The sequence below is a fragment of the Lepidothrix coronata genome, unplaced genomic scaffold (genome assembly GCF_001604755.1).
Source record: "Lepidothrix coronata isolate B3197 unplaced genomic scaffold, Lepidothrix_coronata-1.0 Scaffold129, whole genome shotgun sequence".
Taxonomy (NCBI): domain Eukaryota; kingdom Metazoa; phylum Chordata; class Aves; order Passeriformes; family Pipridae; genus Lepidothrix; species Lepidothrix coronata.
In genome coordinates, this window is record NW_016690309.1 from 1,699,491 (window position 1) to 1,723,824 (window position 24,334).

At 42.8% G+C, this 24,334-nt stretch overlaps 1 protein-coding gene across 4 annotated transcripts in view; it reads right to left on the reverse strand.

The window, feature by feature from the left end:
* Positions 1 to 1,528: 1,528 nt before the first annotated feature.
* Positions 1,529 to 24,334, reverse strand: part of PARVB (parvin beta) — a 50,017-nt gene continuing 27,211 nt past the window's right edge. For all 4 annotated transcript variants that reach the window (XM_017826667.1, XM_017826670.1, XM_017826669.1 and 1 more), the window contains exons 4-13: positions 22,881 to 22,983; positions 21,175 to 21,315; positions 20,420 to 20,535; positions 15,418 to 15,476; positions 13,631 to 13,650; positions 12,250 to 12,311; positions 10,918 to 10,986; positions 9,229 to 9,330; positions 7,216 to 7,288; positions 1,529 to 3,818 (exon numbers count right to left, since the gene is read on the reverse strand). In XM_017826667.1, coding sequence (XP_017682156.1) covers positions 3,742 to 3,818; positions 7,216 to 7,288; positions 9,229 to 9,330; positions 10,918 to 10,986; positions 12,250 to 12,311; positions 13,631 to 13,650; positions 15,418 to 15,476; positions 20,420 to 20,535; positions 21,175 to 21,315; positions 22,881 to 22,983 — 822 coding nt within the window. In that variant the 3' untranslated portion in view covers positions 1,529 to 3,741. The remainder of the gene's footprint in view (positions 3,819 to 7,215; positions 7,289 to 9,228; positions 9,331 to 10,917; positions 10,987 to 12,249; positions 12,312 to 13,630; positions 13,651 to 15,417; positions 15,477 to 20,419; positions 20,536 to 21,174; positions 21,316 to 22,880; positions 22,984 to 24,334) is intronic.

Consider the following 24,334-nt stretch of genomic DNA (forward strand, 5'->3'; position numbering starts at 1 on the left):
CCAGCAACACCAAGGACTTCTTTCTTGAAAGCCTCGTTCACAATGGGGTGTCAGTACTAAAAAAAAATAATTCTGGAAAACACATGATGGACAACCCTCTTATTTTCCTCCAAAACCTGACGTTGCCTGCGGTGCATGGAGCATCCAGTCTTCTCCAGAACAGGACTGGTAAATCCTGCATCAGAGCTGCAGCTGATTCCTTGCCCGTCTCCCCCCACCCCAAGTGTTCCTGTACGTTCCCAAAGCACATCCCATGCACACACCCCCATACACACACCTGGCCCTCACTTAAAAATAGCCACTGAAGAACAATTCAAGGAACCAACAGCAGTCCCACCAAGTTCTCATAATGCATTTTCCTGGTTCCCCACACAGCCCTGCAGCATTGGAGAGCCACTCCATGCTCTCTCCATACCAGAGCAAAGGGAAGCACACAGACATTTTCAGTGTCACTCCAGACTTCCCTGAGCTTCCCAAGAGCTCTGTAGGCACAAACTGGCATGCCAGGATTCCCTCCTGTGCTGATGTGCAAGAACTGGCTCCCAAACCTTCTAACAGGTATCAGAGAGTGTAATTCAGTTGCTTTTCTCTTGTGGAAGGAAAAAGGTAAACAAGTTGATCAGATCCAGCAGCTGAGCAATAATAATAATGAAAAAAAAAAAGCTGAAGAAACCTACAGAAGATGTTATTTGTGCTGCCCACACCATCTCATCATCTGTACCAGGGCCAGAAACAGAGATCACTGCTTTTCCAGGTGAGCACAGACCATCCTATGTCTAAGATCCTTGATGGCTGAACTTCACCTTTCAAAAGTTCTTCCCACAGACTTGTCCAATTAGCAAAAAATAAAAGATGGAGAAAACATAGTGATCATTATTTGTTTATTTGAATAAATAGTACAACTGTCACAAACCATGCATAACACTCCTGCTGTGAATTTTAGCAAACATAGCATTGCATTGTAACTTGCTTACAGTACACAACTCTTGTCACTGTGCTGGGTGCCTCCAGCATGTGACAAGCCCAGAATTTTATCTGCAAGGCTGGTTTTTAGTAGTTAGAAATCCAGAGTAAACACTGTTAAAAACAGTAGAAAAGACTCTTAAAAAATACATTAATACTGAAAGCACTGGGACGTGGAGAGAGGGGTAAGAAATCCTTTAAGGTTTAAGGTGATTAAAAAAATCTGCCACTGTTGGTTTTTCATCTTGAAAACCAGAATGCAGTTGAGTGTCTGAGCTTCTTCTGTGGTAACAGAGCTCAGTGGAACTGAGTATGTCCAGTAAATGCACCTAAAAGTCAAGTTGTATGGACTGGAAAAGACAGACATTCATTAAGTACTTCCAAAATGTGGAAGCTGCAGAGCATCCAGCACTCCAGGTGAACCCAACAGGGTTGAGATGTGTCCCACTGGTACCCAGGGAACAAATGTCAAACCCCAGTAACACAAAGAGATCGTGAATAACACGTTTAACATCGACTTGGCTTTTTGAGAGGAAAGGAAGCATCAGACACGTAACAAAGAGGCAGGACAAAAGCAGGTGCTCAGAGAAGCTTTACCTACATTGCTCTTCCTGGAAACTGGACTCATCGGGATGAGGCTCCAGTTCAATTAAATCTGCCCTGCTCACAGTCCTGCTAACAATAAATACAGTGTCTGCAGGAGCAGTGGGTGGGAAGGAGCCAAGGAACGAGTGTTTTCCCTGTGCAATGTTTACAAACAGACTTAAAAACAACAGAACGTGGTCTGACAGCTCCCCCAAACTTGCTCAGGGCATCCAGCCTGCAGTCCTGGCTGGGACATCAACATAAGGCTGCAGTCCTGGCTGACAGGGATGTTCACATAAGGAATGCCTCAGGCTGCAGCAGAGGGACTCGGGGTTCTGCACAGTGACCAGAAATGCAGAACTGAACAAACTCCTAAAACCTGTCAGTACATTCACGTCTGCTCACATGCCATGAAGATGCCAGCTGTACGATCCCATCTCAGAAAGAACCATCCCCAAAGCCAAATACCTCTTATCAATCTCTTCTTGTTATTTTCTGTTTGCTTTTGGTATTAATATTGCTCACAATTTCAAAAACTAGACTTTCTGGAGGTCTCTCCCAGCAGCTCAGAGAATATAAACAGCACTGGCCCTCCCACATCACCCAAAAGGAGGTGAGTGGAATGACAACTCTTAAACAGGCTTGTTTCCCACAGATAACACTGCATTAAACTAAAAGTTTGAGAGACCTTTCAGTTCAATCACCTCCCAGCCCCGTGATCCCCTTGTTTCACAGCACACAATTCACACCAATGTCCTTAACTTGCCAGGAGAGCTGACCCACGAGCCTCTGGTACCTCTGTAAATCTCCTCTGTAATAACTGCTGGGGTTATGGCAGTTTAGTGGCCCCATCTGAACTCCAAGTCCAATTTTTCTGGGCTCTGTATAAACAGTGAGAGGTCAGTTCCTTCCTGACGCACAGGCAAGCAATGATTCCCCCAGAGAACCTTACACAGCAGAGGAGATCTGAATTTTTCATGCAAAGAAAGGGCAACTTCCTTCCATCTTTGTTTCAGGGGAGGTGACCCAAGTAATTCAAATGCTAAAGCTCAGAACCCAAAAATATGAAACAAAAGCAGCCGAAGCCCATTTCTCTCCCTTTGAGATGAAAAAATGTTTAAGGAGGGAAGGAGAAAATCCCAATTGTAAAATTATACCATTCAAAGATCGTGGTTCCTCTTGAACCTGAGTTCAAGGGTAAATAATGTTTGGTGTAAGAAATCCATTTTTAGGGGAAGAATATGCCTACTTATGACAGGATTCAAGTGAGCTCATGGAGCAGAGCAAACCTGCCTGTTTATAAAAGCCTGACCCCTAGAACCCTACAGCTGCCAACAACTCCAACAGGAGTAATCTGACCCTTTAACTCCTATATGTGAAATGAAGAACCAACCTTCAGACTGCCAAGCTCATTATTTCAGAAAGGACTGGGGGCAAAATGCATTTATCCAGTCTGTGCCTGTCTGACCAGCTCCTGACTGAAGCTGAATGGATAACAGTGGCTCTAGCAACCAAATTTCTCCTAGAAAAGAGATAAAATAAAAATAGGCATAAAAAAGTTAGTTGGTCATCCCATTACAAGACTTATTCTGTGTAAACACTGAATGGAAATAACACTGAGTAGAATGAGGTGAAAAAAACCCAAAAACTGAAGCTTTTGCCATGAGCTTCAGGTAGTGCCTGTAATTCCCCTCAGCCCAACCCACCCAAGAGAAACCCTATTTAACAGAAAAGGCTCAGTTTGTAAATAAATCCCACTGCTGATTTTCTATTTTCAACACTTAAGCCTGGAAAATCATCGAATGCCAGTGGCAACCAAGGAGTGCACAAAAGAAAGCCTAGTGTAGAATCAAAGAGTCTCCAGCCATGAGGAAGGTCTTGGGTTTTCCCTGCTTATTAAAGTAGTTAGTGGTATATTTCCTTTATCAAAAGCACACTTGTAGGTTATAACAAACAGCAGATCCAATCTTCTGGTAAAAGTGTGACACACCTACACATTTTCAAGTGACGTAGAGAATACACATGCACTATTTTTAGTGGAATTGTCATACAAAGAGCTACAGACAGACCACACCAAGTGCAGAAAGAATGCATGAAGTGGAGCATAAGGCACAAGGGGGGCGTGCAGAGGGCGTGTTTATGGTCATTTCTGCCTCGAAGGACGAAGAGACCTCAGCAGGATCACTGCCAGGATCACTCGACGTTCTTGTACTTGGTGAACAGGTTGTACAGAACCCTGAGGGTAGACTTCAGGTCCAAGTTGACAACATCTGTGGGAGAAAAGGAGAGAAATCTTTAACCTGCATTTTGTCTTCCCTCATTTGTCCTGAAAGGAACAAAAGCCCCCAAACCTCTGAGCTGGAGGGATCAGCAATAAGTCCCCCCAGAGTTCTGATCTCCCCAAGTCAAGCCTTTCCAATGTCCCAAATGATGTTCTTACAGCCACAGGGAGCTTCTCTGGGAAACAGAAGGAAGGCAATTCCCTTCTCCATCTAAAACTGGTTTACAGAGAAGGTCTAATTCTGTCAGAGACCTGGAATAAAGGCTTTGGGAAATGACCAGTGACTTCCCTGGCCACAAGAGGAGTGAACAAGTAGTCACACACCTCCTGAGGTGCCAAACCTCACACACCCACAGCTCTGCAGGGGTATAAACCATGAATAAACAAAGCAGGAGTTCTCAGCAGACTCAAAGCTTTCTATTATTTAATACCCTTTCTTACCATTCTAGGCCAGGGAACAGGTTCCATCCTATTACTGTAATAAATGCCCAAGAAATACCAGAGACATGTAATGCAGGGACTGTGGGGGGAGGCACAGCACAGAGAAGGCTGAAGGAGTAGAAGGAAAGGCTGGATACAATATGTAAGAAAGGAGGAGGAGAAAGAGGGGAGAAAAGAGGGAGAAGGGGAGAAAAGGGGGAGAAAAGGCAGAGAAAAGGGGGAAAACTGGATAACACTCTAACCCCCACATTTCACCTGAGATTTTCAGTAACCTCTCAGACTTTCTCTCTACCTTTTTTCCTACACTATTTTACATACTTTGTTTATGAGTTTTAGTTTGCATTTGTAAGAGAATCTTCCCCTGCCCCAAAGAAAGATCCTAACTGCTGTGAAGTCACACACCCTGAAAAAAAGAAAGGTCCTACCTGGATAACTGAAAATTAAAGACAATTCTAATTTTCCCAAGAACAACAGAAAGTTGCTCACTACCACAGCATTCTCAGCACCAAGAACCAGTTCCCTCAGAGATGCATTTAAAATGTAAATTTAGCCATAGGAAAGAGCACGTTGCATGTTTTCTTATTTTCTTTTTCTTTTTATGCATCTTCCAGTGGGGAAAATTCCACCTCCATTCCTTGACAATGCAGACTGAAGGTTAATTACCTTCACTGTAGTAATTCTAGTTTGCCACTTTCCCAACTTTCAGACCTTGTTATGATTTTGTTTCCTGCATTAAAGAGTACAGAGTATGAGATGCATCCTCCCTGTGTGGGCTATTACAGTGTTCCTTATTGATCAGTGTCTAACAGGCATTCCCAAAAATAAGCATATTCCCAGCCTGCTGTTTCTTATTTTAAGATAAAACATGCACAGTCATAACACTGCCAACAACAACGAATAAAATGTTAACTGAAAGTGGCCATAAATCATAAAAACGGTTTAAAATATTCCATTAATTTAAAACTTTCACACTCCCTAACAACCTCATTAGAGGCTAGTAAATTAATCCACTAGAACATAGTTCTGCTGCAATAATTCAGCATCAAGTCCTGCTGCAATAATTCAGCATCAAGTCCTGCTCCTGGCCCAATCTACTGAATTTTGCTGGAAAAACAGAAACTGGGAGATGATGTGCATGCTCCTATTTTTATTTACACCTGTACAAAGACACACTCAAATATTTAACAAGGCCTCTTTCTTGCAAGCACTGCAGAAAGCAGCGATTCTAATTCAAGAGGCATTCACTGCCCAGTTCATGCTGAAGGACATGGATGCACCTGACAGGTTTTCCAGGCTATTGCAGAACAAACAATGGATCAGCACGGCATTAACAAAGCACACCACACACAGAATATTTTGCAGAGCCTCAGAGTATCTGCCAAACTGAGTTACTGTTTCAGGAAACACAAATTACATGGCAGTGCTGACTGTCAAGACCTTACACAGGATTCCATGAAACTCTGGTGGCAAGCCATACCCTGTCCTCTCCACAGGAGCAGTTTTCCAAGAGCAACAGTCAGTTGTACAGGCAGTTCCAGCCACACAGACATCCCAGGAGCACACTCACTCCAGCAGCTGGGAACCAGTGGGAATGGGGACACACCAAAGGGGGAGGAAAACACACAGGAGACTGTACATCCTGCAGCAGCAAAAAGGAATGTTCTGGGAGCTAATTTAGCTCTCCAGCTTCTATTAATTATTAAATCTTCAATCAGTAAAGCACTTAAACATAGTCTGCTGCTTATTGAATCTGCACACCTCGTCCTGAGCAAACAAAAGATCTGCTGTAGTGTAGTGTCCTGCCATTCCTGATAGTGTAGGGATACAGGAAAGCCTTACGGGAAGGTGGCTCCTCTGTTGGGTCAAATGATGACAACAAAACAAAATGAAACAAGAAAGGACAAGCTTTCAACTAAGTCAGTCTTCTCCTAGGTTTATAACATTTTCTCTCTCTAAAAACAGGCTTGTCTGGCTTACCTGGTCTCCTGCTGCATCTCCTTAACCCTCCCACTCAACAAACTGCCATCCCTGCCCGTGTATTCCTATTTCTCCAGCTTCCTTGTTCTCCTCACACACCCACTGACTGAGCTCCAAGAGTCAGAACACACCTTTACTTTCCCAAGTTAGTGTCTTGTTTCACAATGTTCTTCAGCAGCACCTTTCATCCCCAGATTTAAAACAGAACACACAGGCATTTAATATAGTCTTTTGTCCCCCACTATAAGCAGCTCCACTATTTGTTAATCGATTTATTATCACCACTTTGTCTCATTTTAAGTCAGAGTAAACATTTCTTGGGGGCTCCTCGTTTTCCTTTGTTCTGAGGAAGCTTCTAAAACACACCCAGTTTGTAACAGCAGGCATAAGAATCGCTCATTTAGCAGTCATAAAGTTTTAATTCCTCTTTTCATCCCTAGTGCAAGCAACAGTGCAGACCTCATCATTAATTCATTTCAAGGTTCAGAGACTTTAAAGGCAAAACTCAGTTTTTTACACGTTTCAGATCTGACTCCCACGTCCACATAAACCAAGGAGATAGTTTGCTCCTGGTTCTCCAAAAAAAACCCTCAAAGGCCTTTCAGTTATCTGTCATGGAAATCTGATCACAGGAGCCCAAACCAGCACTGGCTGTAAGAATTATGAGAATCAGACCATACAAAGCTTTCTGCTTGGACTCTTTTGCAGAACACCATCTGAATTTATAATATAACACTGAACAGCTCCTGAATGATTCACTAAAGCCAGATTTGGACATGTCAGTGAATCCATTCCAGACAAGGAACACGGGTAAGGATATACCCCAGACACAGGCCATGAATCCTTGGGAAAACTGTCAGGGGCTCCATTTACAGCTCCACTTTATGGTACCACTGTTCCTGTCTTCAAATGCAATTTAAATGCACCTGCTATTATGTCTTCCCACACAGTTTAAAGCATGTCCATACCTTCAGGGCGAGCCTTTGGTTTCTTCAGTCCTCCATCCTGCATCAGCTCAAAAGCAAAGGAAACATTATGGACCTGAAAGAGGTAAAGTGTTTAGAATCTCACAGTTATATAGGCATTAAAAACCTTTCCTCAATTTTTTAAAATGTTTTATTCTCTCTATAATTTCACGTAGACAATGGTAATTCTGTTTTACTCAATATTAAACACTGATACATTTAACAGAAAGTACATATGAGTGACTAAGAAATGAAAGCTTGTAGGGTAAATATTCACTTTTGATAGAAAGAAAGTAATTTCAGATTTCCAAATTCAAGTGTAGAAATGTGATGGGTCCCACAGGAACTGAGAAACCCCGTTAAGCCCCGAGCTCAGTCTCCATGGCAGAGGCCAGAGAGCTCCCAATAACCACTAAAAGATAGGGACAACAAGGAAAAAATGAAAGAAAGTAGGTGTCTTCTTTTAACCTCTCATTTGAGGAACAAGCAGGATTTAAAGAGCTTTGCACAGCAGATTTCTTGTCCACGCTCACTGAAATTCAAGCAAGGCAATTTGCATTATGAATTCTGTGCAGTTTTGTTACTGCAAGTGACAGTTTTGGATATACAGAGCAAGGGAGGGGGATATTCAATCACAGCCACTCATCTTGAAAATCAGGGAGTTATGCACACAAAGCTCCCCCACAACAAGGAAGAAAGGCCACTTTCACTCACACTTATTGTTCAGGACTTTATTAATCTCTTTTTACCTGCTGCAGGTCCTCCTCTTTCACTGCGACAAAACCAATCCCTTTCAGTGTGAAAATACTTTATTCTTTCCCAAAACCACAGCACCTGCCTCTCTGATTTACAAATCCCCATCCCTCAAGGCAGAGTCTCCACCCAAACCCACAACATCACTTCAGGAGTACCTGCTAATCTTTGTGAATTTAAACCATTAATAACAAAATTGTAACTGAAGAGGTGCTGGCTGCAACTCAGCACCCTGCACTTCTACAGGGGCAAAAATTCTAGATACTGAGATAAAAAAAAAAAAAAAGCAAGAGAAAGCTATAAAGGAGAGCTTGTGTAAGATGTAATAGATAATAATTTTCCCACTGCTCTACCCAGTTCCTGTGCAGAATGAATGAATCAGTATTCTGATACCAGGCACCAAACACACACAGATGCACATTTATGTCCAAGGAACAACTGCAGACAAACTTTTGGGTTCAGGTCAGCTTCAAAACATGTCACCTGTGAGCACTCAACATCCAGTTTCTCACCCCACAACAACCAAAGATCACAGCCCAGGTTCCACCTCTTCTACTTCATACATTTACATAGCAAATAATGATATTTATTCAGCTGGTTTGTAGGAGCATTCAGTAAACTATCACATAATACTATGTTGTTTTATAACGTTATATATGTTATTTTATTCAATAAACTACAGGAAAAGAACAGGTATTAGGGAACTGATCCTGATGAGATGAGGGGGCAGTTTTAAGGAGTGACATCCTGTGACTTTGGGAAGAAGCTTTACCTCCATGTCAATCCCAGGATGCAGCTAAAGCTGAGCTTCCCATATCTCATCTTTTCTCTCTCTTGCCTGTTTACACGGAACATACAAGGCCAGGCATCAACTCTGCTGTCTGGCACACAAAACCACTTCAGGCAGTACTACAAGCTAAAAAAATCACTTTGGTTATGCAAAGTACTCTCCAGTACAAAGTGCTCATTACTGATTTATTCATTCTGATTATTCATTTATTTATTTATTATGTGTTGTTTGATGCTAGTGACAGAATAGCTTCCTTCCTCAGCTATTGGGAATTTGCCCATTCATTTCACAAACAACTTTTAGTGGTTTTAACTATCAAGTGTCACAGCCAGGGCCTCTTTGCCACAGCTCCTGGAGAGAATATACCAAGTTATTCTGATTTACCTGGCACAAAGGGAAAAGATGCAGCAATTGGAAAACAGCACGTGATAACAATGCAAAAAGAACATGGAAACAATGGAGTTTCTACCCACCTTCTGATCAAAACTTTCAGGTGTTAGGTAGAAGTTGTGAAGTGGAACAAAATAGTCTTCAAGGAGACCCATGAGCAAGACCAAGTAAACACCATCTGCAAACTAAAGAGGAATATTGCTGACATTCCCAGGAGAAAGAAGCTCTTTGTAAATAACAAGGAGAACGAAGAATGCTTGGCCCAAATTATTTATTTTGATTTCTACCCCTGTTTTTTTGCTGGCACAAAGGTGTGAGGTGGTTCAGGAGTCACCAAGTGATCCTTTCAGTCACAGCAGGGAATGGTGACAAGCATTTAGGGCTTTGTTTCCTCTGCTCCCTGGATTCACCTGTCCAGGGTGAAATCACCAGTGCAGCTGAGCAAGAGAAGTCACTTTTAATTTCTTAAGAGCCTGTTGACAGAGCTGCTCTCTTGTCTGCTCTCTAAAGAAAAGGAAAATAAACCACAGGAGGCTTTCTCCCTACATCTGGTAGCACAATTTCCCCTCCTCTCGTTTCCTGAGCAAAACAAGGAAGCCCATCAGCAATTGTTAGAGCATTAACCCTTGCAAGACCATATTTTACTATAATTACTTACATACAGTAAATAGCTCTAAGTAGAAAAAAATTCAAAGCAATTCACCTGGGAGTGATCTACAATTTGTATTCCTTAGTTGTGCAGAATATCTGGTCTGAATAGGCAGGGATTGAAAAAAAGGTCTTCTTTCTCTCCAGCCAGTTATCTATTTACTGAGCTACTGAATACTTTAGGGTGGGGTTATGTACGTCTGTCTGTTCTTGCTTTCTTCACATTCATTTTATTTGCTTGAGGAATCTTGCCAACTTCTCTGTAGTATTTAAGAAAGCTTTCTTATATTAAAAAAAAAATGTCCTGGGAAAACATGTTTTCAGATTAAATACTCCCAGTCTTACTACCACAGTACCTGGTAAATATGAACAACAATCCCTCTTAAATTGTGTGTGTTGGACATTCAAGTCTTTGCCCTTAATCAGAACTTCAAATTAAGTCTCCCCTGTCACAGGTAGGAAGTTTAACTTCATAAAAGAATTTTTTTCCCCCTAAAATAGGTTGTTTAGAGTTTCAGCAAATATTAAATAATATCCTGCATACTTGGGCAATACAATTCAGTGCTCACACCAGACAGGATGAGTCCTGACTGGCTAAGGGGGGAAATGTTACGTATTTCTAACGGATTTCTCACTTCTGATCCTGATATGGCACATGTGACATCCTCTAATATTTTCAAAAATAAATTGCTGGGTACCCTTAAGGAACTATTTGTTGTGACAGATCAGATCCAGTCACCCCCTTATTTCAGCAAAGCTAAAAAACAGCAGTGAATGAATAACTGGTATTATACCAAGCCAAGCTCAAACCAATTACCCACACTCTTGGTATAATTCTTTAGATGCTGTACTTTTTTGCTGAGACAATAAGATAACCATCTCTCCACAGTTCAGTGAACTCTGGAGAGAAGATCTGCTTCTGCTTAGCCTGAAAAATTGCTTAATTTTATGTTTAAAGTGAGAACTACCCCACTGACACTGAAATCCACATTTACTTCAAGTTTCCAAGCACGTCATTGCTGCTCCAAGATTCCACACCTTAACATGCCCAAAGAGAAACAGCTCCATAACAAGGTCTGGATTTGCAATTTACAGATTACACACAAAAAGAAAAAGTCTCCTACCTGGGTTTCCAACTCTGTTACTTCCAAATTCAGTTTATTCAAGTGTTTGTTCACGAAGGTGATCAGAGACTACGAAAGAAAACACCAGAGGCAGTGATTCAGACACCACACCACGTGAAAGGGTTAACATGTGACCTTTTCTGACTTTTTTATTTATGATAAATATGATAAATATGATAAATATGATAAATATGGGTGCGGGCTGTTTGCTTTTGCACAAATAAGTACATAAAACTGAAAACAACTCAGTCAGAGTCGTTTTTGTTGCACCACGTGCCAGAACTCACCAGATGGTGCTATCACACACAGCTCACTGTATCAGCTTTCTGAGCACACAGAGCAAACTCTAGTGACAGAAAAAAAGCTGAGATGACATCAGTGCCTGGAGATGAAGCAAGCAGGAGCATTCCCTGTCCACACTAATCTTTTCAGGTTCCAGGAGGACCTCCACCAGCTGGGAGCAAGGCATGAGCAGCACTGAGCTAAAAGTGGCCTGAGAAGATGCCAACAGCACACACCTCTGGTTCCTGGGGGGATGTGTGCAGATCAGTGAGCAAATTACAGTCAGGATGGGATTTCTATTCCAGACACAACATCCTGCCCCTCCAAGGCAGTCCTGTGCTGATGTACTGAAGCACTGAGATCTGCCACCCTGCTCACACCCCTTCCAAAGGGACACAGAGCTGGGGGTGAGCACTTGAAAGAGTTAACTCAGCTCTCTATCAACTTAAAAACACTTTTCTAGAAGACACTTCAGACTGGAAAGATAAAATCTTCAAGAGACATCAAAGCATTACTGTAAATGCACACATCCTCTACTTCATACAAAGGGAAGGGACAATTCACAATGCTGATCTCTGCACAGTTCTAATAAAAAGCCATGCTGGAACTATCTGATGGATCAACATGGAGACTCTTCCTCATGTCTTCCCTAAAACAAGGGCTGGCAGAGAGAGATAAACAGCTACATGACCCCTCTGCTCTGTCTGACACCAAGAGCCAGGTCAAAAACAAGTCAGGGTGGGTGTGCTGTGAGATGATGCTCAGCCCTGGGGGACAAACCAGGGGACCAGATGAATTAGTGCTCAGCAGAAGAGCCCTGGGACAAAAACAACTCTTCTCTAAAAGCTTTGCATTTAGCAAACTTATTTATGGGTGAATCACACCTCAGGGTGCTGTGGAAAACACCAGCTGGCTTTGAAACAGTGCCCTTTGGGGGTAACTCTTCACTACTCCAGATTCCCCCTTCTGTTACTTGCTGGATATTTCTGAATATCTTTCAAAAAAATAAAAAAACAACGTGGAAAATAAAACTGGGATTTTATTTCTTACCTTTTTGACCACGCTGAGTTTGTCTGGTGCGTGATCAAAGAGTGTGTCAAAGGCATCACGCTCTGGTTTGAGGGGAAAAAGAGAATTAAAATCAATACAGCCCCAACAGCCAAGTGTGGGAAGCAGGTTATGTGTCTAAAGCTTAAAGGTTCTCCTGAGAAAGCCACATAACAAGAGACCCAAGCTAAAAGTTACCACCCTGTTCTGCTGTTTAGCTAAATGCCAGAGCAAACTACGCTGGGAATTTTAGAGGCAACTGAAAATAAACATATCATTCACTGATTTCCCTTTTTTTTGCCATTTGTAATTGGAACACAAAATATTTAGGTGAAAAGAAAAATTAAAATGAAACACAAATCTTGACTATGCCCCAATCCTGACTTAAACAACAGCTGTGGCTGCACCCACCACTCAGTGTCAAAGTCGGATATCAATTGGTTAATTAAAAATTACTGGTAGTTCCTGTGAATTTAGTAAAGCTTAAGACTGAACTCAACTGAACAGTGTATGAAGAGCAAAGCTCAGCATGAAGATTTAAATTATGTTTAGACCTTCCAAACATTGTAAAATAATATCTAACCCAATCTATGTTTTCAGCATAGTTTTTAACAGCTTTTCCAAGATCCACTTCTTTTTATTTACAGCCCATATTTTAATAGTTTTCTGCCATTAAATAAACAAACACATTTATTATCCAAATTTCTTTGGTTTATTAAGATATTTACCCCCAAAGCCCCTTGACTTTACTTATGTTCCAAATGCTTTATTAATGATTTATGGCAATACTCTGCAAGAGGGGAATGGTCGTGTTCACATGTTATAATGAGTGAATAAAGAAAACATTACTTATTTTTCATCACACACAGTCCTTTACATAAGCCCACATCTCCTAGGTGAGAAGTGACTTAATGCCATGAAAAAAAACTAAATGCAATCTCTTGGCAGCAACACCAAAAAAACCCCTGTTTTTCGTTTAGAAGACCAGACCTACAGTTGGTCAGGCCTAAATTCTAAGTTCTAGTGAATACAGAGGAGCTGTACATGGCACTCCAGACCTGAGTGTCTTTCCTGTAGTGAGGGGCTCCTGCTCATTACTCACAAATTAAACAGAGCAGAGACCAGTGTAAAGGGCACAAACAGTATCCTGGAGGGTCTGGTTCCACCCATTATGCCCCACATCCATGTGGAGAAACAAAACCTGCCCCCTCAACACATTCCAACCCCCATGGAATTGCTCAACCCATTGCCTTGATCTGCTGAAAGAAACCAGACCAGATGTCTGTGCCTGACACTAATAATAATAATAATAATAATAATAATAAATATAAATATAAATAAATAAATAAATAAATAAATATTCAGAGTCAACTTTGTTACTCACCAAATCTTCCCATCATCATCCTGCAAGTCAGAGCATTCAGAAACATCAGGTTAGGTCATGAATAATCACTTTGAAAAGACAAGAGCATGGGCTCAACAGGCCTTTTCCTGCAAGATTTTTTTCTGCTTTTCCCAAGGGCCAACCACTCCTCCCAAAGCCAGGAGGCTGAGCATGTCACAGACCAGACCCAACGTGCTGCAGGAATGTCCCCAGAACACCACTGATGCCAGGGGGGGCACATTTGAAATGAACAGAAATTTGTAATTATATTTTACAAATAATTATATTTTACACAATTATATTTTACACATAATTATGATTTCTTATCCATAACAATTTTGATGACGGAGGGTGAACGAATAAATGTGTTTTTGTGCACATTTCCCACAAATACAGGCATCAGTCACTAACCCACACAGCTCAGAAGCACAGTTACCTGTCCCACTTTAACCTGTTTTCTCTGAAGAAAGAAAACACACACCGTATGTGGACACTATGCAGATAAAACTGCCAAATCTGAAATATTTACACAGCCAGTGACATCAGCAGACATGTGCAGATGTTTATCAGCTGAGAATCAGGCCCTGATTTGCACAGAGGAATCTGAAAGCATGCAGTGAATGCTGGATTTTGCTGATCACTGCATTTTCCACGGCTATTCTTGTATCTGGGCATGCAACACATTAAACAGCAAACCTCTTAATACTGTGTAATATTAAATAGCTTCACAAAATATATGTATAAACACACATGCAAATGTGTAAACATCTTGCTAAAAAAAGTGCCTAAGCCCCAGTCTGCAGATTACATCTTGCAAACCACATCTGAGGGAGAGGACAAGCCAAGCCCCATTGTTCAAGAGCACAGGAGTGAGGGGAGGAATTCTGGCCCACAAACCCGAGGCAGAGCTCTGATCCTACCAAAAACCCCCACTATGAGACCTTTAATGTCCACGCAGAGACGTTATGATCTCATTTTTGAGCGTTTCCATCTGAAAGATCTTCCCCCCCTGAGCTCAGCCACATGGTACTTCATTTATCTTCAAAGCCAGGGGAAGCTGAGCCAACTCTACAGGGAGCCAATACTCTGATAATCTGAGGGAGGGCTCATGTAAGCCCCTCTTAGATGAGTTGCCTTCAGGCCACGTGAGGGAAAATCTCAGCTTTCATTTGCAGCCAAAATGCGTGTCTAGCCTTCTCCTTACAAAAAAGGACTGTAAAAACATAAAGCAAAGTACTCTGGTGCAAAAAAAATGGGGAGGGAATGGGGGTTATTTATTCAGTTTGGTTTTGCTGAGCTCTAGTCCTGAGCTAAAAACAGAGATCTCTGATGTACCTCTCAAAGCTGAAGTGATACCTCGTTTAAAACACCCTTACAGTTTTCACGGGGTGTCACTTCAGTTTTGAGAGATAGGTCAAAGAATTGCCTTTTGTCAAACTAATTCTTCCCCAAAATATCTACATGAGCCCTTCACCTGAGAGAGAAAACAGTACTGGGCAGAAATCAGTTATATATATATCTGTCTGCAGAAGGCAGGGGGGGAAAAAACAGCTCTCAAAGGTCACTTTTCCATTAAAAGCTTCCGTGACACAGGAATTTCCAGAGGACACTTCTCCTTCGTAACGTATTTCCAGAGACCAAGTCATTTCTAGATAGTTAAAAAAGCACCACGTTAAGGGACTTTGTTAATTTAGCAAGGACTGGGGGGGAAGATTAAATTTATCTTTCATCTTAATAAATACTCTCACATCAGGCACCACCGACACACCAAAGTGCTTCGTGCTTACTCTGTCGTGGTCGTCAGCTCCTCTGAAACATGAGTGGTCTGCAGGAGGCCTTCACGTTTCTGGAAAGGAAGACGGAGTTAGAAACTTGAGAATTTAGGAAAGGAGAAGCTCCTTAGGGGCCCTGCAGCGTTCAGAATGCCCGAGGAGAAAACTGGATGAAGCACACTGCCTGAAAGCTCTGCAGAGGGAGAGGTGAGACCGCTGACAGAGGAGGACTCACTCCCAGCACAGTGGCATTTCTCAGGCTGGCAGCCAGATGGATGTTTGGGAAATGCATATGTCCACCTGTATGTGCAGCCAACTAACTCACTAACAATCCTCCTCCAGAGACCAGAGTGAACACTGTGCCTGGAACACAGTCCGAGGAGTTTGTCAGCGAACGTTCAGGTCATGGTGGCAACCAGCAACCTGACACAACTGGCAGCCTGGCTCTCCAGAGAGGGGCTGAAATCACAGGGAGGGCTGCCCCCAGAGCAGGGGTGTGCTGGCAAAGCTCCCCAGGCATGAGGGTGGCTCTCACACACCTGACAGGAACATAACCTCCAAGGAAACGCAGGGAGCACACTAAGCTCAACTAGTTTCATTTTACAGCAAATTGTAGTTCCCTGACACTTGGTCTTCTCTCCTTGGGATAATTTTCTGCATGAACAAGGGGCCTCCTACCCAAGTGAGAGTTAGCAGGTGGTGAGAATGAGTTTCAAAACAGCTCAGAGGCTGGAAGTGCTTTCACCCGAGTGAAAAACTTGCTTAACACCTCTGTGGGTTCCTTTCAAAACCACGGGATACAGCTTTATGCCTGGATGAAGGCATTTCTTTCCTCCCTTCCCTTCCCTACACTCAAAAAGCTGACTCAAAGAGCTCAAATCTCAGCAGCCATCTAGGAACCAGGGCTGTCAGAATGACTTATGGCAGGGTTAATAAAGCTTGAGAGCTCAGGTAAGCAGGGAAACCACCCCCCCCAGGCACGAGCTCCACGCACGTTTTCCACCTCAATCTTTTTCACCAGCTGAACCCCAAGCGAGAACTTATCAAGGGGAACAGCTTTGAAGAGGAACACATCCTTCCCCAGGAGCAATCTAAGAAATAAAAACCGAAATCCAAAAAGCCTGTGAGAAGAACTCCTGCCCTCAAGATGAAGGCAGGGCTGCTCTCAGGGAGCCTGGCTGGCAGCACGGGGGGAGCTGTGCTCTCCTGCTGCTCTGCTGTTCCAGCTCCGTGCCTGACTGGGCCCTGGGCTGGATGCTGCCAGCTGGCCATGTCTCCACAGCCCCTCACTTCCCTATCATCCATATATCTCATCCTGGGAATGGTGCCAGAAGGGCTGGTGGAACGAGCCAGGATGACACCATGGATGGAAAAACGAGGGAGCTCCTGACAGGGCAGAGTTTTCTCGCACACAGAACAATGTTGTCTTTGTTCCATCCCACCACTTTATGAACACAGGGCTCTGGACCTTCCAGGCACCACAAACCCAGGCAGAAGATGCTGCAACCTGTGAACAAAAGCTCAGGAACCGGTGAGCAGAGAGTAACTCCTCCAATTGCTGGATAAGGAAGAGGAATGGATGCCAACATCGACTTCACAGCTGGTGGAAAAGGCAGCATTTCTGTGGAGCCCCCTCTGAGGCAGCTGCCCACACAGCAAGCCTGGTCCCCTGGCCTTGCAATCCAAAAGCAAATGTCATTCCTAGATAAAAGTTTGATTCCTCGCGCCACCGGCACCAGACACATTTATCCTTCCTCCTGCCTCGCCTCTGACCTTTCAGCCTGCAACTCAAGACTCAAAGGGAATTACTGTAAAAATACCTCGGATCTCCCAGCAGCACCAAGGTGGGCCATGCTGCAGTTTTAAAAATGAGGATGAGGAAAGCCAAGTGCAAAAGGCAGCGATTCCTGAGCCTTGCAAAAATAACCCACGCAGTGAGCCCGAAGGACAATTTCTACACTTAGCCTGAAGGACAATTTCTACACTTACTTCTGTGGACTTTTTTGCTTTTCTGAATTAGGGTAATTTTTTCACCGTGCAATTTTACATTTCAAATATCAGGCAGCAGAATCAGCTGGAAGGAAAAAACCTCAGGATTCTCAGTTCTCACTGGGAGCACACACTGAAACCACAAAGTTTTCTCCCCTCCCTCACTGAGGAAGGCTGGAATTACAGGCATATGCTGAGTGACACCAATATTAAAACATGTGTCATCTTAGACTCTTAACTCAGCACTGAGAGTGGATTTTAAGAGGATTTTAAGTCCACTTACACCCTTGTTTTGCTGGGACACTTCTTGTGTAACTTCTGCATACATTGCCATGGTTACACAGTTTTCTATTTCACACAATAAAACAGCAAGATAACTAATTCTGGAGGTTGACTTCAAAAAGGGTTGAAAGTAACTACGTTTCAGGAACTCTGCTCTTGAGTCTTGCTACATCATGGTGCCCATTAGAAAATAATAAGAACAAAAGTGTTTTTCTCCTGGTTTAGTCTTGTCGTTGCTCTGTGTGATATTGAAAGACAGACAGGTAGGGAAAGGTTTTTCCTGGCAAGGAAAGGTAAAACAGAAAGTCCCTTCCAAAATGCCTGTGGGTTCCAAGACTCCAAATCAACTGCTTTTCATTAAAAGGAAATACAGCACCTTAGGAAACTCTCAGTCTGTCACCTCAAGATCCTAAGAGAATTTGAAAGAAGGGCAGAATCACCACCAAACTGTGGGATCTGGATAAACACTTTCCATGTTGGACAGTGGTGCCATAATATGATCTCATTTTATGGAGAGGGACAGTAAAAATAAGAGAAGAAAAAGCCCACAAGGTCCTAAGGTGTTCTGCACTGCTCTGGGACGTGGAAATGCACGTTCTGCTAAACCAGAATGACTCTTCTTTTTGTAGTGCCAGCACAGTCCTCCAGGGCAAGAAGCACCTCAGGGATCTGCACAGTGTGAGGAGGGCTCAGCAAAGCTGATACTGATAATCCTTAATGTCAAAGTTCCCCATGAAAATGAGACTTAACTAGCTGAGTTTCAGTGTGGGTGTGTTCTTGCCCAACACTCCCACATCTTGCATGGTGTTCTTGCTGTGGGGTCAGTTCTGCAAGGCTTACAAAGAAATCACTTAGACCATTTATTAGTCCCCTCAAGTGCATCTTCAAGCAAGAAGAGGCATCTAAATGACAACCTCTTAGAGCAGACACCTTATGTTAACTGTGATCTAGTTTGACAGAACCTTAATCACTATTAGGATATGTAATAAGAGATCATCTAACAGTAAATTGATAATAAAAGTAAGAATCTCAATTTTCTTCCTCTTTACCATTCTCTCTGCCATTAGTATAACAAAGGCTAAATAAAATCCATTTCAAGAGATCCACGCTACTGAACCAGCATATATTTCAATTTACCAAATGTAGGATAAAAGCTATTGTTCCAGAAGAAACATGCTTCAGTGTGCCTTGCTTTGCATTTAAATAAACAAAGCTGAGGAGCTGTAAGCTTTTCCTAGCAGTGGGTTAGGGGGCTGAAACAAGCCTCCTCTTGCACGGGGCCAGCTGAGCAAGGCTCACAGCCAGTGTTGCCAAAACCATCCCCAGGCTCTGAGGTCCAAGAGCAAGAGCTCACAGCCTCTTGGCTTTAAATTAACTCTCGGTGTACCTATGCCCTGACCCCTCCAGGCACTCCCTTGGGGACTCAGGTGTTGCCCTTTCCCTCTTCCCCACTTTTTGTCAGTCTTTACCTCATCCTGTCTTGACCTCAGCCCTCCCCAGTCTCAAGGGCAGGGACTCTGGTGAACCAGATGCTCCCAGGAGGTGTCTCCCCTATGTCCCCCCAACAGGAAAAGAGGTGACAACACCTTCTCCACAGCCTTCCCTCTGCTGCAGAGGTGGAGGGGTCTGCAGCCTGGACTAGGGAGGCTTTACCTCTCTAACTAAGGGGTTTTCTCTGACTTTGCAGTTGCAGAAGCCACTTTGCAGGGTTTGAAAAACCAGCTTATATTTACATGTTCCTCCTTATCTTTCCAAGACAGCCAAAAGAAATTTGAAAAGAAATCAGTCTCCTATTTACATTCGTGTTACTTTATAACTAACTCACCCATTCTTAACAGGAAAGAACTACTACAGCAGGCTGAAAGCAGTTCAAAATCACCTCTTCAAGATAACACACACATTTATTGTGAGCCAGGGACATCCATCAGTTCCTCATTTACACGACACCCTGTCCCTCTAGAGCATTCAGGCAGGCAGCCTGGAAAATGCCATTATTTAAATGTAAAACAAAATGAGGCTCTTGCCTAATCAACCATCCCTGTGAGGGGACCCACACTGGCAGAGCAGAATCTGAGATCACTTTATCTTCTTTATTCTTCGAAGGAATGGCACTTGCAGAGCCTGCTGCCAGTGGCTGAGCCTGCCTTGGGACCAGAGGACTGAGAGCCACGGCAGAGAAAGGAATAACCAGAGGAGTATCTAGGACAGGAGGGAGGAAGTCAGGGTTGCCTAGGTCAGATCTCTCCTCCATATCTAAGGAAAGCTAACAAAAACACAAAGGCTGTGAGAGGAATGATGAAAGTCTGTCAGGCATGCCAAGGAAAACAGCATGTCTAAGTCTGCACATGAAGTCATTGGGGGAAAACAACACCAGCAACAGGCTCCCCAGGCCGGGGGGATTCTACGTGCTGGAACTCCTTCCTGTGCTGCTTGTGTTTCAGTGCCTCCTCTACAAAAAAATGCACGGCAAAAAAAATCCATTAAAGAGACAGAAATTACAGGCAGGAGGCTCTCTTACACAAAATCCCATTTTTACCCTGCTGCTGCAATAGCAAATGGTGGTCCCAAGCATGTCAGAGAGTGATGTTCTCGGGATCACATGTAAGCACACGCAGCACAAAAATGCATTCCCGGGACAAACAACTGGGACATATATTCTCTAAATGGCAAGAGATCAGGGGCAAGGGATGGGAGCAGCCCAGGCCTGCAAAACCAGAGTGATAAATGATGGTTTTTCCATACTCACCCTCACAACCACCACTTGCACAGACACGTGTTCAGGCAGTCGGATGGGAGCCCGGAAATGCATCGCCAAAGCCACCAGCAGGTGAAGAATGGAAATCAGGTTCTTGCCATGGATTGCTGCAGGGAACAAGGAAAACGGAGCAAATAAAAGAATGCTGAGGCCTTATTTTAAACAAACAGCTCTGGGGAAAAAAGGCGGTGAAAAATGCCTTTGGTGAAAAGTCTTGTTTCTTTTTATGCTTCTTCCCCTTTTCCCTAAATTGGCAATACCTGAAATACAATTCTGAAGGTAGCAAAGCCTAAATTCAACCCTTCCTTTAAGCTACATGCCGAATTTACAAGTCCAGACCCTTCAGCTCCCTCTCTGTCAGTGAAGACAGGCAGCCTCCATCACTGTACTGGAGGATACTGGAGAAAACTGCTTTTTGCAGACTTTGAAGTGTTAACACAAGCTCTGATGTCTGTAAGAGATGAAACTCTTTCACCACGTGGGTAAAGGGGCTGCTCAAACTCCATTCTCACTTTTGGGTTGTAACAGGTTGTGCTGGAACAGAGGACTTGAACAAGCTACCTCAATTATCCTACAAACACGCCTCTCTGCCCTTAAAGGCCACAGAAGAAGGTCAAAGTTACAACTACAAATAAGGAAATAATTTTTAAAAGCACACTGCATCACAGAGAGTATGATCAGCCTATTGATTGTCATCCCCCTCCTTGCCTGGGAAGCTGAGACAGAAAACACAAGAGAGTCCTTACAGTCAACATTCCACTTGATTGTCCAGCCATGGGGTCGGAGTAAATCATGGACAGCTTCCAAGACCGTCTGCAGCTTTTGTTTCTGACCAATTTCAGACTGTGTCACTTCTGCCACGTTCAGTTTACGGTCAGCCAATTTTTCTGCGTTTGAAAAAAACATCCAAAAAAACCCAAAAAGAACAGGCAAAACCAGATTAAACAAGGTCCTGGGTGGAAATAACAAGCACAGAGCACTGGGCAGAGCAGGACTCCGCTACAAGTTTTCTAAGGGAATTATTTTCCTCGGAAAGAGAAACAGCTGAAAGCAAAACTTTCATCAAAAGCGTGTCGGTTCCAACAAAAATGTGACAAAACCGAACACGCTCATCAATCAGGTGTCAAAAGATATAACAACTTTCAGCCAGGCATCAAGTTAGTAATAGTTTTAATTGTACCTCCCGGTTCCTTTCACTGCTGAAAAGCATTTGGCACAGCACAGCCTTCGCTAAACAAGGAATCTGTACAAGTTTAATGGACTTGTTAATTACGACAAAAAAATGGGAAATACTGTGTGAATATTTACTGCAGCTTGCTAAGTTTTGTTTCAAGTTAGCCAAAGGTGTGAATTTAAGCTGAAGCACACCTTGCATCCTCAAACCCTCAAGAGTTATGGACTCATCTGAGCCACAGATTTGTGCTGCCTTAGTGGAACTAATTCAGGGCAGTAAGTTGGTACAGTCTTGTCATGTTGTTGTCACTTCATGGTTGATTACTTCCAAAAACGAACTAATGCAGGAAAATCTGTAAAAATGACATCAGTAAAACTTTTATTTTGTTTCTGTAACATAATTATTTGTGGCCAAAGGCACAGAAAAGTCATTCTTCTCTTCCTCTGCACTGTGGAGCTGCAAAGACACAGGAGCTGAATTTTTGTAAAAAAGAAAAGAAGGGAGCTGAGGTGGGGGGGGATGTTTTTTGAGCCATCAGAGCAATGGGAACAGCTGATTTCTGTTCTCCCTCCACCCCGAGGAAAAGTCATCTCTCTGGGAGGTCAGGACTGGTTGGACATATTCCAGTTATATCCTATTCCACTCTTGAAAACAAAAAACATACTTCACCAAAACTGTTTTCACTGCCTTCAACTCTAAAGATGCCTTCAGAAACCTCTCAGAGTTATCAAAACCTACTGTTCCAATAATGAAAGTGTTTCTGCTCTCAAGTTCAAGAGTATGTTTCTTCTGGGCATTTCTCCAAGTTGAAGATCAATATTTATTTCTTTTAAAGTGACAGAAAAACAAAAGCACTCTAGTAGTCCAGACAGAAAAGACTTGGAGGTTATCAACTCACAAATACTTCGAACATTTTGACTGTTTCTGTGAACCTAAAGTAGGAATTTTTTATCAATATCTGAATAATATTAATGGGAAAAATGTTGCTTAGCCAAGATGCCTTTTAATCTTTTCTAAACCGACTACCAAAACATGCAAATATTATTTTAAATTATTTCAGATGTTTTTCTGTTAGTCCATGAAACCTGGGAATTCTCTGGATTTTCCTGCCTTCCCAGCAGATGGAGAGGTTGACACTGCAGCTATCACTGAAAGAAGGGGCATCCCTGGTGGGGTGGTGCATTACTGGACAGCCCTGCTGCTCTCTGCAGCTTTGGAAGGGATTAATTTTGGGCCCCTTCCAGTTTTTGGGGGGCACCTTTTGTTGTGTGAACTCACCCAGCAGCTTCTGCAACACCTGCCCATCGTAAAGGTCCTCCTCGAGCTGCTTGACAATGATCCTCTCCTCCACCAGCACATCATTAATCCAGTCAATCAGAACCTGGAAGGGCAGAAAAAGGAGGAAAATGTCTAAAAATAATGACTGAAATACGTTCCTTTCATATCATCAGGAATATAAAACACAGGGGGAGTAACCATAAGCTTTTCTGTTTCCAAAAAGGACCCGAGATAAAAACAATGGAGTAAAAGCATCTCTTTGTCCCTTATGATTTTTAACTCAGGTCTTGACAGCACGGCAATTTTAGTGCCCTCTATTTTTCCTCAGTAGAACATCTCCTTATGGCACCAATTCCACAGCAAATAACAACAGGCAGCTCTGCAGCAACAGCCTTTGCTGGAGTCTGTGTTCTTCAGGTCCCAAAAACCTGTTTCTCTGTGAACAGCAGACCTGCCAAGAGATGCCAACAGTCCCACGCTCCTACTATTATTTATCTCCCTGAATATATTTATCTCCCTGAATAAATGTGAATAATGTGCCAGAAAGAAGAGCTTCAGAAGGGACAGAGTGAACACTTCTACAAACAGCAGCTCAGGAGGCCCAGGAGCTGGATCTCTGTCCTTAGCAAGAGGACGAGGCATTTTATCTTAGGCTGGTGCAGAATACAGAAGTCCAGGACTAAAATCTTGGTCAGACTGGTCCAACAACCATCCTACAACCTCTAACAGTCCCAATATGCTGAATACCATAGCTGTGATAACCATTCAATCACCAGCAAAACAGGAATGAAGACAGAGAACCTTTAAAAAGCAAAGGAACTGAGTTAAGTTTTGCAGGTGCCAAAGATAATAATTTCCAAACAGTTACAGGAAAAATAGCCTCTGTTTGACGCTGGCAGTAGTGCTTTCCTCCAACTTATTAGGTGGAAAATTAAATTGCTTCTGCAAAAATAATATATCTCTTCTTCTGTGGGAAGAGACATGGTGTTAATTCCTGCTAATTCCTTGGTTCTATAGGAGGAGGAGAATATTGCCAACCACAGACATGACAAACCCATTAACTAGAGCCACCTTCATTTAAAAATTCTGCAGTTTTTAATTTGCTTCATATAAAATTGAGGACTCTCTAAATTCATTTTCTGATTAGACTCCACACTTTTGCCTCTTCTTGGCAGCCACGACCACAAAGAACATGTGGGGGTTTAATACACAAAGAAGTGCAAAACAAAACAGCAGACAGTCTTCACTGGAAAACACTCATCTTGGGAATCCTGTATTTCAATATATTGGTCACAAGGACATTTAAATAAATCAGGCTGGCTACTGATGTTCATTCAGTCTACAAACCTCAAGGAAGTTTTTCTAGACACAGAAAAACTGTGTCCACAAAGTGTCCACAAAGAAGTTTACAATCCCAACGTGAAATACTAATGCCATATCTTTAGTACTTCAAA